The following is a 12,918-nucleotide window of genomic DNA, read 5'->3' as shown; positions in this document are numbered from 1 at the left end:
GCAAGACTATACTTTCAGGGATCATTTCTGTAGTCGGTAACTAGAGGAGTGTGATCGAAAGTGACTGGTCTCGCAAGCCACGAGGAGGAGCGGTAGTGTTCTCTTCTGAGCGCGAAGCGGGCTGGCGGCGCTGCTGCGCGGCTGCCGCGGGCCATTGATGACCGTTCTCGCCGCCTCCGGGCGGCGGGAGGGAGAGAACACGGGCTGAGTGGTTTGCCTCTTTTTTACACTGGTGCAAAAATAGAGCGATGTGGGAGAGGGGCTTCTGGACTTCTTCTACTTCTTTCTGTGAATATTTTCGTTTTCCTATTTCCAGTATTTCAACATGAATGTTCAGAGTTAATGAGCTCCAGCCATTTTTGTTCTGTAGGAAAAATAGAAAACTAGACATTTTCCTAATATTTTATTTTATTCTAGGTATTTTTGTTGATGCGGTAAACTCCGTGGGTCAAACTTCTCTCTTCACTGCTGCGTTGCTAGGTCTTGGTAAAATAGTGGATGTGCTGTTGGATTATGGCTCAGACCCTAATCAGTTAAGTAGAAAACGTTCATTTCCATTCTTAAATAGAAACCGACGTTATCTTCTAATGTTTTTAGTGCAATACACAATTTTTGCTGTCTTTAAATGCGGAAGTGCTTAAGATGCTTCTTACTATTTTAGCCCAAGATCCTCAGAGGTAAGTAGGTGCTTGATTTTCCATACCTCAGGGTATGTGTTGTTTTGGGGGAATACATGCACATTCTAGGTATGTCACTCCCCCCTCCCCAAAGGAACAGCTAGGTGAGTGTTTTAAGGGTAGGCTGAAATGTTTCTCCTTTAATTTTCTTCAGTCGCTGTTATGATGGAAGCACCCCAGTCCATGCAGCTGCATTCTCAGGAAATCAGTGGATTCTTAGCAAATTATTGGATGGAGGAGGTGATCTGAGAGTACACGATAAAGATGGAAAAAATCCACAATACTGGGCAATGTCAGCTGGAAAAGAAAGTAGTGCTCAGGTATATTGTGTATGTATATGTGTTGAATATGCGCTAGGTAGTGTTCACATCTTGTTGCAAAGAAACTTCAGCATTTTGGAGAGACATTATTGGGGGTTTATGTGTTAGAAAAAATTTTCAACCTTAGTAATGGTATTCTGAAAAATGCCTCTTGATTCAGATTATTTAACCAAAGTGTTACTGAGGTGCAGGAGCCTGTCTGGGTCTGTAACCTCTTTGGTCTATTATGCATGAGTGTATTACGAGGAGAATAACAGGCCCTTGCTTTCAGTCCCTGACGTATCTAGCTTGTTTGCACGTATGTGTAATTCAGGAATAAACCCATTAGTTTCATGGGTTCTGTGTACCTCAATCTGAGTGATCACTGTCAAGAAAAATAAATGCCATTTTTGTTAGCATGGTAGCAAAATACAGTAAGAAGGCTTGTTCATGACTATAATGCTGATTTAAAACTGTAATATTGTAATATTCCTTTTTCTTGTTGTTATAATATTGTTCTAAAATGTTAAAGTTTTCAGTGGTTGAATTGTCATGTCCTGAAGTGTTAGTCATTTAGTGTTTAAATTAGCTTTTTACATTTTCATGTAATTGAAAAGCTTTTCTATGTATCTGTTTGCTGGAATTACTATTTAAATGTTGCAAGTAATAAGTTACCTTTTTTTCCTTAGTTATGGCTTGTTTATTTAAAATAGAGTACTTCAGAACTGTAAGATAATGTTTCCCCCTGCCTTTTTTAGATGTTAGAATTTATACAGCGTTGTACATCACACATGCAGGCTGCCATTCAAAATTTTCCCTCTGATCTACTCAGGAAGGCTGACTCATCAAAAGCACTGATTCGTAGTCCATCTAGGTTTGGTGGCCTCGTTCAAGGGTAAGAATTTACTTCAAGTACTAACGAACTGAGCTGCAAGGAATTTAAATTCTTTATTCTAGTATCTTAAAATTAACTTTTTTTCCCCCAGTATCCTACTTAAAACCCAAACTGATTGTTTAAACATATTTTTGGAATATCTTTATTTTTTGTTATGGGAGTTTCAAACTTGATAGCTGTAAATATTACTTAATTTTGCAACTAGTAATATTAAATATTCTAAAATAGAATATTTTAATATTTTTTCTATTAAATATTCTATTAAAGTAGCTGTAGTATAAAGTAGTTTCAGTTTCTTGATCTTTGAAATGGACTGCAAAACTTTCGAGGGGATGTTAATAGCCATTTTATGTCTTTTTAGGTCAGATATGTGTTAAGAAAAATACATGCTTGTGAACAAAGTTATGCGATTGGCCTATATATATATATATATATATATATATATATATATATATATATTTTCTTTTTCTGGCTAACTTGCTTTAAACAAACACATATCATAATAGCACATTTAAAAATGCTAATGACTTGAATAATAAATTGGAATTTCAGTATCTAATTGTACCGGTGAGAATGTCTTTCGATTTTAGTGTGGGACCAACTAAGCACAGCAGTTAAAGTGCATGGCTGTTGCAGTATTTATGCATTTTATCTTCATGCAAACCTTGGCCTTTGTAGTTGTTCTCACTGCTTATGTTTTTGATATTTAGAAATGTTGAGAGTCCTCTCAGTAGATTTCTGAAAGGTGGAGTTAATTCAGCCAGGAACATTTACAGCTTTGGTTTTGGAAAGGTAAGATGCTGTGGATAATGCTTTTCAAATGATATTAGTACAGTTTCTCATGTTTTTAAGAGACAAATTTTCGTCTTAGGAATTACCCTGCCTGTGTTATTTTTAATTATTGGTGCATACTTATTCCTGCTGAAATGGTGGGGAAAAATGTGGAGAGCCCAAATATTCAGGCCTTTAGTCATTAGTGAGTCCTATCATTAACGTAGAGGAAGAGGAAGTGGAGGAAGCTGTTTTGGAACAATCAGTAGAAACTCACCTGTGAAATGTCACCTGTGTTATTAGTGGCTGTTTGAGCTGTCCTTATTTCCACTGCAATAGAAAGTTAAGCTTTTGACACTGATATTTTGGCAGTATTAAGAATCTACGTTTAATCTTTCTATTGCAGTGATGATGATAAGGTTTTCTGTGAGTCTGGTGGATGCGGTCTTGGCAACTGTTGCATATTCCTTTTGATTATGCTCTGGTTTTGTTTCAGTTTTATCTTACAGGCAGCAGACATCTTGGATACTTGGCGTCTCTCCCTATTATTGGGGAAAAAGAAGTGGTTCAGGCAGATGATGAACCAATGTTTTCCTACCATGTTGGGCCATACATGATCATGACAAAGTGAGTAGGACTCAAAAGGATTTTTAACCTCTCTCCACCTCAGGCCTCTGGATATGTATGTCTATGGTCCACTTGCTCAAAACTATAAAGTTGTAAGTGCAGCCTGAGCCTTTTTTCTTCTTAATCTTTTGTATTCTATAGCAAATAGTTCTGCCTCAAAGCGATACCTAGAGAATCAGCAAATTAGTAATTTAATCCTCCCAAAGATCTGACTTGTATCGTAGTAGGCTGAGAGGAGTTTTGCACTGTCATCGTTCTTTGCCTTGGGTCATGGGGAGGTAGTGGTTTTGGACAGTAAACCTGTCCTGCTACACCTAGTCTTTAACAGGATGAGAATTTATTGTTAATTTGGAAGACTATGCCTGTTGCCTGGATCATCAAAATAATGCCATTGTTGCTAATGGTAGGAAACAGCGTTCGAGCTGTTAGAATTACAAAATAATTTTAAGTAAACCTGTAACTGAAAAAAATATATTGCAGAAGGTATCTTGTAGAAATTCATTTCTCCTTATAGCTTAATGTGGGGAGGCAGCAGAGTTACAGTGAAGGAACTCAGCTTTGAGCCCCATCAGAACTGTAGTAAACTGCGCTTGGCTGATCTTCTTATTGCAGAGCAGGAATATAGCAGGTAAGAAAGTATTTGTAGTGGTGACAAGTGCTTCTGGGGTTTGGGTCTCTCCAGGGATATGAGGAAGTGTGAATAACCTCAGGAGAACTGCCAAGCTGTGCTTTCTTTCCAAATGAGAAATACAAGTCGTCTTCCATCTCTCATCTCTTCCCACCTCCTTTCCTCCCTGTAATGGCTAATGTGGGAGGAGATGAAATTCTCTTCTACATCTGTGTGAATACAGCATTGTACATTCCCTGGGTGACGTATTTGTAGGTTCTCCTAGTAGCAGCAGTAAGTACTCCTTCCTGAATGACTCATAATCAACAATTCTTTTATAATTTTTTGTATGTTAATGATAAATTGGAAAGATTCATGTTGTCTTGGTAAAAAAGGCCAGGGCTCTCTTAATCTCAGATTTGCCTTAAACTTTTTTCCTCTCCCTTTGCAGTAAACTTCGTCATCCTCATTTGCTGCAGTTGATGTCTGTTTGTCTGTCTAGTGACTTGGAAAAAACCCGTTTAGTATATGAGAGGGTTAACTTTGGTTCTCTGTACAGCATTCTCCATGAAAGGGTAATTGGAATATTTGTTTTTAGATAATAATTAATTAAAAGGCTGAAGTTCAGTAACTAGATCTGTAAGGCTGGTAAGGTTTGCCATTGGCAAATGCTTTATCCTGCTAGGGGCTTCTTTCCCTTCTTGTGAGGTGTAATTAACTGACGCAGGTAGTTCTTAGTCCCAGCTGGCTGCAGGACGTATAGGAGTGCCCTTTTAGGTTTTAGATACAGAAGAAGAACATACATTTCATGTTGCTCTTCTTGTTACCAAAGTCAAGTGGAAGGAGCAGTTGAGTTGTTAATCCTGCATAGTGGACAGTCCTGTGGACTGTTTGAGTACCTGTTTGGTTTTTTTCTACCGCATCTCTTCTAATTCATAGGAATTCATTGATATCCTTGATTAATGTGCAATTACATTGATTTTCTGGTTTTGTATTGGTTTCAAAATAGTTGCTGTGAAATTTAATTGAACATTTAACTTTCTGCATGTGCTTGTACATGGCAAACGTGACCAGACCTACTTTCCCCCCAGAATGTTTCCATTCAGGTTATTGCAAACTATATGTCTCATGTGTAAAAGTAAAGGCTTGAGCTCAGTAGCAGTTTATTTTTCACCAACTAATTTGTGGTTTTTAATTGTCTCTCAACACTTTTTTTCCTCTTTTTCATTTTTGAATCCCCATTTTTCCTTTTTTAAGGGATTGAACGCAGACATCTAAATTACTGGAGAAATTGCAGACAAAAGCAGGAAATTCTAAGAGTCGATTCTGCTTTAGGATGAATTTGGGGTTAATTGATACATTAATTACTGTTTGATGTATTACTACTTGATTTGATCCTGAGTACATGTACATTACTCAACAAGCGCAATTTATCTGACTTTTATTAGATTATGTTTCAGTTTTGCTTTCTTTGCCTCCTACTGTATGATAATAGTTTTTTTCACTGTATCATGCTTTAATTGGCTTCAATGCCAATTTGGAACTTCTCTTTCTTTCAGCGTTCAGAATTCCCTGTGCTGCGCATGGAGACAATTTTACATCTACTGCTTCAAATTAATGACACTTTGCGTTTTTTACACTCCCGTGGATTTATCCACCGTTCAGTTACCTCCTATGCGATTCAAATTGTTTCTTCTGGTGAGGCGAAGTTATGCAACTTGGAATACATGATAGAGAGGTAAAGAATTGCCTCACTGTTTCTGTGAAGTGGACAAACACAAGTAAAGCTGAATTTGGTGCTAAATTCTGATGGTGTGATTTTGCAGATGCACTTATTGATTGCTAGGCACACCCTCCTCCTCCCTCTAAGTGAGGCAACAGGAGTAAAAAATTCAATTTTTACTGCTTTCAGGTACATTAACTTCACTGCAAGTAACATAAATTTCAGGTGCACTTAATTTTTATGTTAGTTTTAAGTATTTGAGACTGGAAGCTTGTAAGAGAAGCTCTTTACTGGAGTATAAAAGTACTGTCATGGAAAAATAGAACCCAGTCTTAGTGAACGGAGATGCAATTCCTCCTTGAGTCACTAATTTTGTTGCTGGGCTGAAAGTAATTTCAGCCTGTTTTTGTTGTAATGCACTTGTGCTTAGGGAGGCTTGTCCTAAAAGGGCTGAGGCTCTCACACCTCACTGAACGGGTGGTTAAGAATACCCAGGGACAAGAAGAGGCTTTAGTACTTTAGAATTAAATTTAGACAAGAAGAGGCTTTAGTACTTTAGAATTAAAAAAAAACCTGCTGTTTTGAAGCTGGCTTCCTCCTTTTCTATAGACATAAGTATACACTGCAAAACAAATACTTGACAGACTAGGTGCTGCTTTCTTGTCTTTTGCCTATGGTCTGAGCACACTTAAAGGATTGCCTGTAAAAACGTTGGGAATTTTTTAACTTTTTGATTTATTTTTGAGTGTAGATTTTTGAAAGAAATACTTTCACCAGCAGAGGTCTCTACTGTGTAGTGCTGAAGTACAGTATTTGTTGCTGTGAAAATATTAGAGATTTTTGCGGGTCTACGTTAGACCTTCTAGGTTCAATGTTTTGGTAAATGTGGGGAGAGTGGGAATAATTTAAACAAACAAAAAAGTAACAAACTCACATGCTTAATTCCAAATGACACAACTTTCAGCTGAGTGTTCTATGTATCCCAATAGCTACTTTTTTTTTTTTTTGATACAGCAAAGATGGAGGAGAACACAGTGATCTGACTCGTATTCCTGTCCCAGTCCAGCTGTTTAAATGGTGCTCTCCTGAAGTAATCCTTGAAAAAGCTGTCACAGTCAAGTCAGATATTTATAGTTTCTGTACAGTAATGCAGGAGGCCTTGACAGGTATATCTGTAGATTTAAACTTTTGTCACGAGGGTAGTCCACTGAATGTTTTCAGTGTGGACTCTCGGCCCTCGAATGTCTGTTTAATTTCCCTATGTGACTGTGTAATACCTTGCCATGATTACACATGTAGAGTTAACCTGGAAGAAGAAAACTTCAAGGCAAAGTGGGGGGAAGTTAATGACAATGATAAAAGCAAGTGAGAACTTTTTATAAAACGAAGAGTTTAAAATTGCATAACTGAAGAATGAGATTAAGGAGAGATGTTAAATGCAACTTTCTGTAGTGTTTTTTTTCTGTTGTTGCATTCCTCTTAATGCAAGGGCAACAAAGCATTCAGTTAATGCTTTGCAAAGTGCAAAATGAGCCTGTAGAACTTTGATCCTTTTGATCATTAACGTAACTTAGAGATGAACTTCAGATAATGACATATATATTGACCCTGACTACTTTGACAGCGAAGTAGGATAAACAATTACCCTGAAAATTAAGCTTTCTACCAACTGGTTGAGAATGCTATAGCTGTTTACCAGAGAGATTTCTTTCAGCTTCCTTGAAATCATCTGCTTCTGACTGTAGATAGAGAGGAGACACTGGACTGAACTGAGTGCTAGAAGCTGTAAATTATGGAACATTCAGAAAATACTTCTTTGTCTCTGACTTTTTTTTTTTTTTTTTTTTCAGTAATACATAGCTTGTAACATATAAAGTCTTGTTACATGTCTTGCAGAGACACTTCCCTGGGATGGTCATGAAGACTCAGTTATTAAACAGCTCATAAGTTCAGGACAGCATTTAGAAGCGGATGTCAGACTTCCAAAACCCTATTATGATATTGTAAAGTCAGGGCTAGAACCTAAGCAGAAGAACCGTTCTATGAACCTTCAGGATATTCAGTACTTGATGAAGAATGACTTGAAGGTGACTTCCAAGATTGTAGTCTTTCTTGCTTTTTAAATGGCGTTTAAATGTCTGTTAATGTCTATTCAGATTTAGGACATTCTGCTTAAATCTAGGTGGAAGGATTTTTTTGTGTCACATCTGAACCTGAGAGGATCCTTCTCTGATCATGGAGACAGATCACCTAAAATAGAAGCTGGAAGCATTGTTTTGTGAAATGTAATTGTATTTTATAGCATTTCTCGTATTACAGGACTTGACTGAGTCTCAAACTGGTCATGCTGATGAAATACCAAAAGCACAAAGGTCTGCTGTCTTGGCTGACATAAATATCTGTTTGGCATCAGCTTTTAACTACCAGAAAAGAACACTGGGATTGGAAGGAGAAGAGATAACAGAGATTGGTGAGTTTAATTTCAGCAAGATGTCATGTATCCTTCACTTAGTGTGTCCCTCAGTGCATGAATACAGTCTTAATGATTAAAATGCAGATTTTGTGGCACAGTTTGAAGACGAAGGCTATGAGAATTGGATTCTAGCTAGCACCCTAATTATTAGTAAAACTCAAGACTGTACATCTTATTAGTAATTGAAGTGCAGGCACATCGTCTTCAGTAGAGGGCATGAAAGGCTGCTTATGTGATAAATAAAATGTATGGATTCCTAAATGGGTGAAAGCAATGTGAAGCAATGGGCATCTGGAAGAATAGCTTACTGCTTAACATCTGATTTCCTCCCCCTTTCCCTCTGCCCCAAGGCAAATCCACTGCCCGAAGATACTCTCATTTCCCTGAGGAGTCTGAGGCTTTATTGGTGGATGGTGAGACACCAAGCAGTCTACAGCCAGTTGCCCAGGAAAAAAGTCATGACGTAGCTTCTGAACTCCAGGTGACCTGCAGTGTCAGTGATGTGGATGAGAGTCTCTGTAGCTTTGAAATGAATGAAATCTTTGCTGATTACTCAGAATTTCATGAAGACTTTCTGGAGGAAAGCACTGTGTTAGGTCATAATCTGAAGGATGAAAAAAGACAGCAAAAARAAGAAGATAAGACTACCCTCAGAGACCTATTTGCACCCCCTGGAATGCACTATGAGGAAAAACCAGTTTATGAGGAAGGTAGCTTTTCAGAATCGGGTACAGAGTACACTACAGAAGAGGAAGAAAGGATAAGTGAGGCCTCTCAGCTGTGCGAACGATCACAAGTGAGAGAAGATGCTGGGAAAAGAATGACTAGTTCATCCCAAATTGGACAGCACATCAGCAAATGTGTCCTGAATCTAAAGATTGCTCAGAGCATGTTGCAGCAGGCWTCAGGATCACTGTGCAGAACAGAGGAGAAACTAAACAAATTAGAGACCACTGAAAAGCAAAAGAAGCTGCTTCAGGAAATCCAAATGAATCAGACTTGTAAGCAGATTTTTCTAGAAAGATCCTGGAACAGATCTGATAATATTCCTCAAAATACCAGTAGCCCATTTTCCAGAGTTAATACTTTTTTATGGAAGGCTATAGGTCCACCATCAAGTGACTATATTCCACCACTGATCACATGTCAGGCACAAGGTGTTTTGGTTGAAGACTATTTCCAAGCTATTCCAAAAGTATCTGAGGGAACATGGACAATCCAGAATGAAAATGGGAAGTGCTTTCATCAGAGGAGTAAGACTGAAAATGAAGACAAACTCAGCTTCAGCACAGTGAAAAGCCTGGATGATCAGATGGAACTAGATCATGAGGTAAAGTGTTGAGCAGGGTGACTGTGCATTTATTACTATTAGAACAGAATTACTGTTTAGCAGAATCTTGGGAGTGAATAGAGACATGGTTCTGAATGCTGTCCAAAAACAAGGGCAGAATCTATAGCTTTTCTACCTTTTAAAATATGTGTATGCCACTCATTGCTCATGGAAAAGAGAACGGGCAGTTCAGTGGTGTAGCAGTGGTATTACTACTTTTATTTCCACAAAATACTAGTGTGTTTGTGTTTTTGTTTTGTTTTGTTTTTTTCATACATACATTATAGCTTAATTTATGGCCCTGGATTGGTCTAACTAGTATTTTGAGCAGTTTCAAGTCTACTTGTTATACTGATAGTCCATGACATGAAACTATTCAAATTATACTTAAATGGCCTTGAATTGGATTTTTCTGTCCTGATTATCATATTAATGTGCACAGTTTTGCATGCAGGAATGCATCATTAACACATGCTGTTCACATTTGTCTTTTTTTTTTTTTTTAAAAAAAAAAACATTAGAACACACACATAAGGAGACCTTGCTGTATCTTCTCCATCTGCAGTTTTTTTTGGCTCACAGTACATTGATATGACTTGTTCTTCCTGGATCCTTTTAAAATAATTTTAGACCTTAGATTAAATTAGACCAGTGCCTCAGCAGGGAAAAAAATCTTGTACTAAAATGCATGTGGGACTGTGGAGAGAAAAGAGCAAGCAGAAAAAGGTGTTGGAAGGGAAGTGTCTGTATACTTGGTTATGGAAGCCAGAGCTATCACTTCATAATAACTTCTAGATCGTTGTGATTATTCAAAGGTAAGTAGTAGACATGCTTAGCCCAAAGAGAATGRTAACGAAAGAAATCTATGCACATTTGCTGTGGGAATAATCTTAAATTATTCCCTGTGGAACCACGTGTTATGGCAGTCATGTATGAAACCTGCTAGAAATCCGTAACAGGGTTTATACTGGATTAAGGCCTGGAGCTGTCATCCTTTCACATGAGCAGTGCTACTGAAATAAAGCCTTGGGAATACAGTTTGCGTGGTCAGGTTCTTAGTATGCCTCATAGCTCCAGTAATAATTGCCATAAGAGTGCCTGACGTGTGCTGAGTCATGGCTTGTTGGACTCATTTCAGCAATTACTCCCACGTGGATCTCAGAGATGCAAAAAAAAGTTCAACTTGCAGTGTCAGAAAGGGAGTGACTCACGTTCTGCAGCAAGTGGAATTGAAGAAGAAAGGTGGTGAGTTCTGATCGTATTCACAAAAGAATTAATTCCAGCAGATTCATCTCGCTGTAGCCACTGTCAAAAGTGGCCACATCCAGGGTTAAAGATGACGTTGAATGTTTTCGCAGTAAGCCAGAAGCCACCCGTCCAATTAGGACCCTGCTGTGACTCATTGTCAGCTGCAGAGCTGACAGGGTAACTACTGCGACAAGGCAGCTTCTGTTAAGGAGCTGCGATCTGACGCATTGCAAATGCTTTTCTGCCAGAAGTCTGTGGTCACCACCCAAGGACTAGAATTGGCAGAGGTAGAAACTGGTGTGATGAATGATGTCTCACTGTATTAAAATTGTTTAAAAATATTTAAGTGACTTTAATATAGAGAGAAAAGTATGTTTACGTATATCATTAGACATACGTAAATATATGTGGAAATGTGTATAGTTTTCAAGGGGTGGTGTAAAGTAGGTTGGTCCTGAACTGTGACAATGTCTAAGGAGAGCAATCTAGTAAGGAAGTTTAAAATAATACTGATATGGTTAGGGTGGTTCCGCTCTCTGTGTGCAACTTCGTTCAATTCTACATGGAAATGCTTCGGCTTTCATAGATGTAGGACTAGGCCCTATGTCAGGGCTGTGAGTGTAGAATAATCTTGCTAAACCATACATTGGTTAGTGTGGTTTGCTGTGGTGGATGGTTTGTGTGTTTTTTAAATATTGTCCCTACTGTCTGTAGTTGTCCATTGATCAACTTACTGACCTAGTGATACAAATCTGCCTGGCCCTCATTGTATATCAGTGTTCAGATATGTCATCTGAAGGTAGTTGACAGCCTTTGAAATCTAGAACCTAGATTATCACTTGTCTAGCTAATCTGTGGTAGACCTAAGTTCCTGTCTGTGCTTTCTAAGCTTCTGTTAGTTCTGTTTAATGTGTGTGTTTCATTGGGGTTTTTAGAGCATGGGTGCTCTGAACCTTTAGATTAACACTGAAAAAACTTAGTGTTTTACAGACTTGCAAATATTTAACACAATACGCTTGTGAATTAATTTTGTGGCTCCTCACAATCTGTTGTAGGTGCTGTCCCAAGTCAACATCTGAAACTTACAGTACCAAAATAAGCGAGGAGAGAAGGGTGATGCAATCAGAATGGAGGAGTAAGTAAATCAATTCAATGTTATAGTAAGTGATCCTTGCTTGCAGAGTGGTGTGTTAAAATTTCATACATTTTGTCACTTAAAGATCTGTATGCCTTAACTGGTGTGGCCTTAACTCTGTATGCCTTAACTCTGTTAGGCTCTTCTTGGAGGAAAATAAGTAGGATTCTGTCTTGTTCATTCAAGGTGTGGAGTCACCACAACCACGATTTTGACTCTGTTCTGAGGATTTAGGGGATGAACAGCATATAATTCAGAGAGAGTAGTATAGCAATGACCAGTGGATGGCAGTACAGCATGAAAAATACAAAATTCAAAAGAATGAATATCGTTCTTATAAAAACCTGTCCCCATCAGCTTTTGCAGTTCTTAGACATTTCTCTTAAGGAAAGCTTAACTCTTCTGATGATAAAGAAATTTACATGTTATGACTTAAACATTTCCAAATCTGCAGACACCATGAAACATGGGGAAAGATTTGACAATTTGAAATCTGTTGTGTGGACAGGTAACTTTTTTTTTTCCTTTTGTGCAGCTGAAGTAAAACAGATGGCCAGAAGAGTGGCTTCAGGACAGCTAGAACTCATCTCTCCTTATCCACCCGGTGAATATACCTCTGAAAGTGAAGCTGAGAGTATAAAGGAAGCCTTTCAACATGTCACTATCAGAGTCCAAAAAAGTCAAGACTGGCAAAAAGATAGCAGGTGGAAGGTAGATGACAATGCTGAGGATTTGGGCAGTGAAGAGAGGTCTGAGTCTGAGGACAGTGATCTAGAATCTGCATTCAACAGTCTTGGAGGTAAGACTGCAGGAAAAAAAATTTGTCTCTCCCACTCCCACTAGACTTTTAGCTTCTGTGATTTTGTTACAGTAATTGGCCATCTTTTCTTACAGAGTCTTCCTCAAAAGCAGGTCAGTGGATTAGTCATTGAAGAATGTAAATAATAGACTAAGAAAAGTATTATGTTTTAATAGATGAACGTAGTGTCCAGTGAGCTCAGACACCCTTAATCATTGATTATCTTGTCAGTATTGGAGACCCAAAGCTTTCAAATCTATGGAACATGCTTTGCTGTCTTTTTTTTTTTTTTTTCAGTCAGACATCAAAGCTACTCTTTCTGTAGCACTGTAGC

The 12,918-nt window shown here is 38.1% G+C and overlaps 1 protein-coding gene and 1 non-coding gene across 14 annotated transcripts in view; both read left to right on the top strand.

The window, feature by feature from the left end:
- TEX14 (testis expressed 14, intercellular bridge forming factor) overlaps positions 1 to 12,918 on the top strand; it is a 68,645-nt gene that overhangs the window by 42,087 nt on the left and 13,640 nt on the right. For 12 of the 13 annotated variants that reach the window (XR_014895371.1, XR_014895373.1, XR_014895372.1 and 9 more), the window contains exons 4-18: positions 418 to 532; positions 832 to 997; positions 1,735 to 1,871; positions 2,582 to 2,663; positions 3,139 to 3,269; positions 3,784 to 3,897; positions 4,328 to 4,451; positions 5,436 to 5,614; positions 6,614 to 6,765; positions 7,496 to 7,686; positions 7,919 to 8,069; positions 8,423 to 9,402; positions 10,541 to 10,647; positions 11,706 to 11,785; positions 12,321 to 12,584. Coding sequence is in view for 10 of the 13 variants with exons in the window: in XM_085301319.1 (XP_085157445.1) it covers positions 418 to 532; positions 832 to 997; positions 1,735 to 1,871; positions 2,582 to 2,663; positions 3,139 to 3,269; positions 3,784 to 3,897; positions 4,328 to 4,451; positions 5,436 to 5,614; positions 6,614 to 6,765; positions 7,496 to 7,686; positions 7,919 to 8,069; positions 8,423 to 9,402; positions 10,541 to 10,647; positions 11,706 to 11,785; positions 12,321 to 12,584 (2,973 nt within the window). In the remaining 3 variants the exon portion in view is untranslated. The remainder of the gene's footprint in view (positions 1 to 417; positions 533 to 831; positions 998 to 1,734; positions 1,872 to 2,581; positions 2,664 to 3,138; positions 3,270 to 3,783; positions 3,898 to 4,327; positions 4,452 to 5,435; positions 5,615 to 6,613; positions 6,766 to 7,495; positions 7,687 to 7,918; positions 8,070 to 8,422; positions 9,403 to 10,540; positions 10,648 to 11,705; positions 11,786 to 12,320; positions 12,585 to 12,918) is intronic. The other variant, XM_085301322.1, reaches the window with a different exon arrangement.
- On the top strand, positions 3 to 213 carry LOC146597920 (small nucleolar RNA U3). Its single transcript, XR_014895380.1, has one exon. It is a non-coding gene; the product is annotated as a small nucleolar RNA U3 (small nucleolar RNA).

Source organism: Rhea americana, unplaced genomic scaffold (assembly GCF_003343005.1).
Source record: "Rhea americana isolate MKP2758 unplaced genomic scaffold, rheAme1 scaffold_175, whole genome shotgun sequence".
Taxonomy (NCBI): Eukaryota; Metazoa; Chordata; class Aves; order Rheiformes; family Rheidae; genus Rhea; species Rhea americana.
Note: the sequence above shows the minus strand (reverse complement) of the source record. Positions and strands in the feature narration are given on the sequence as shown.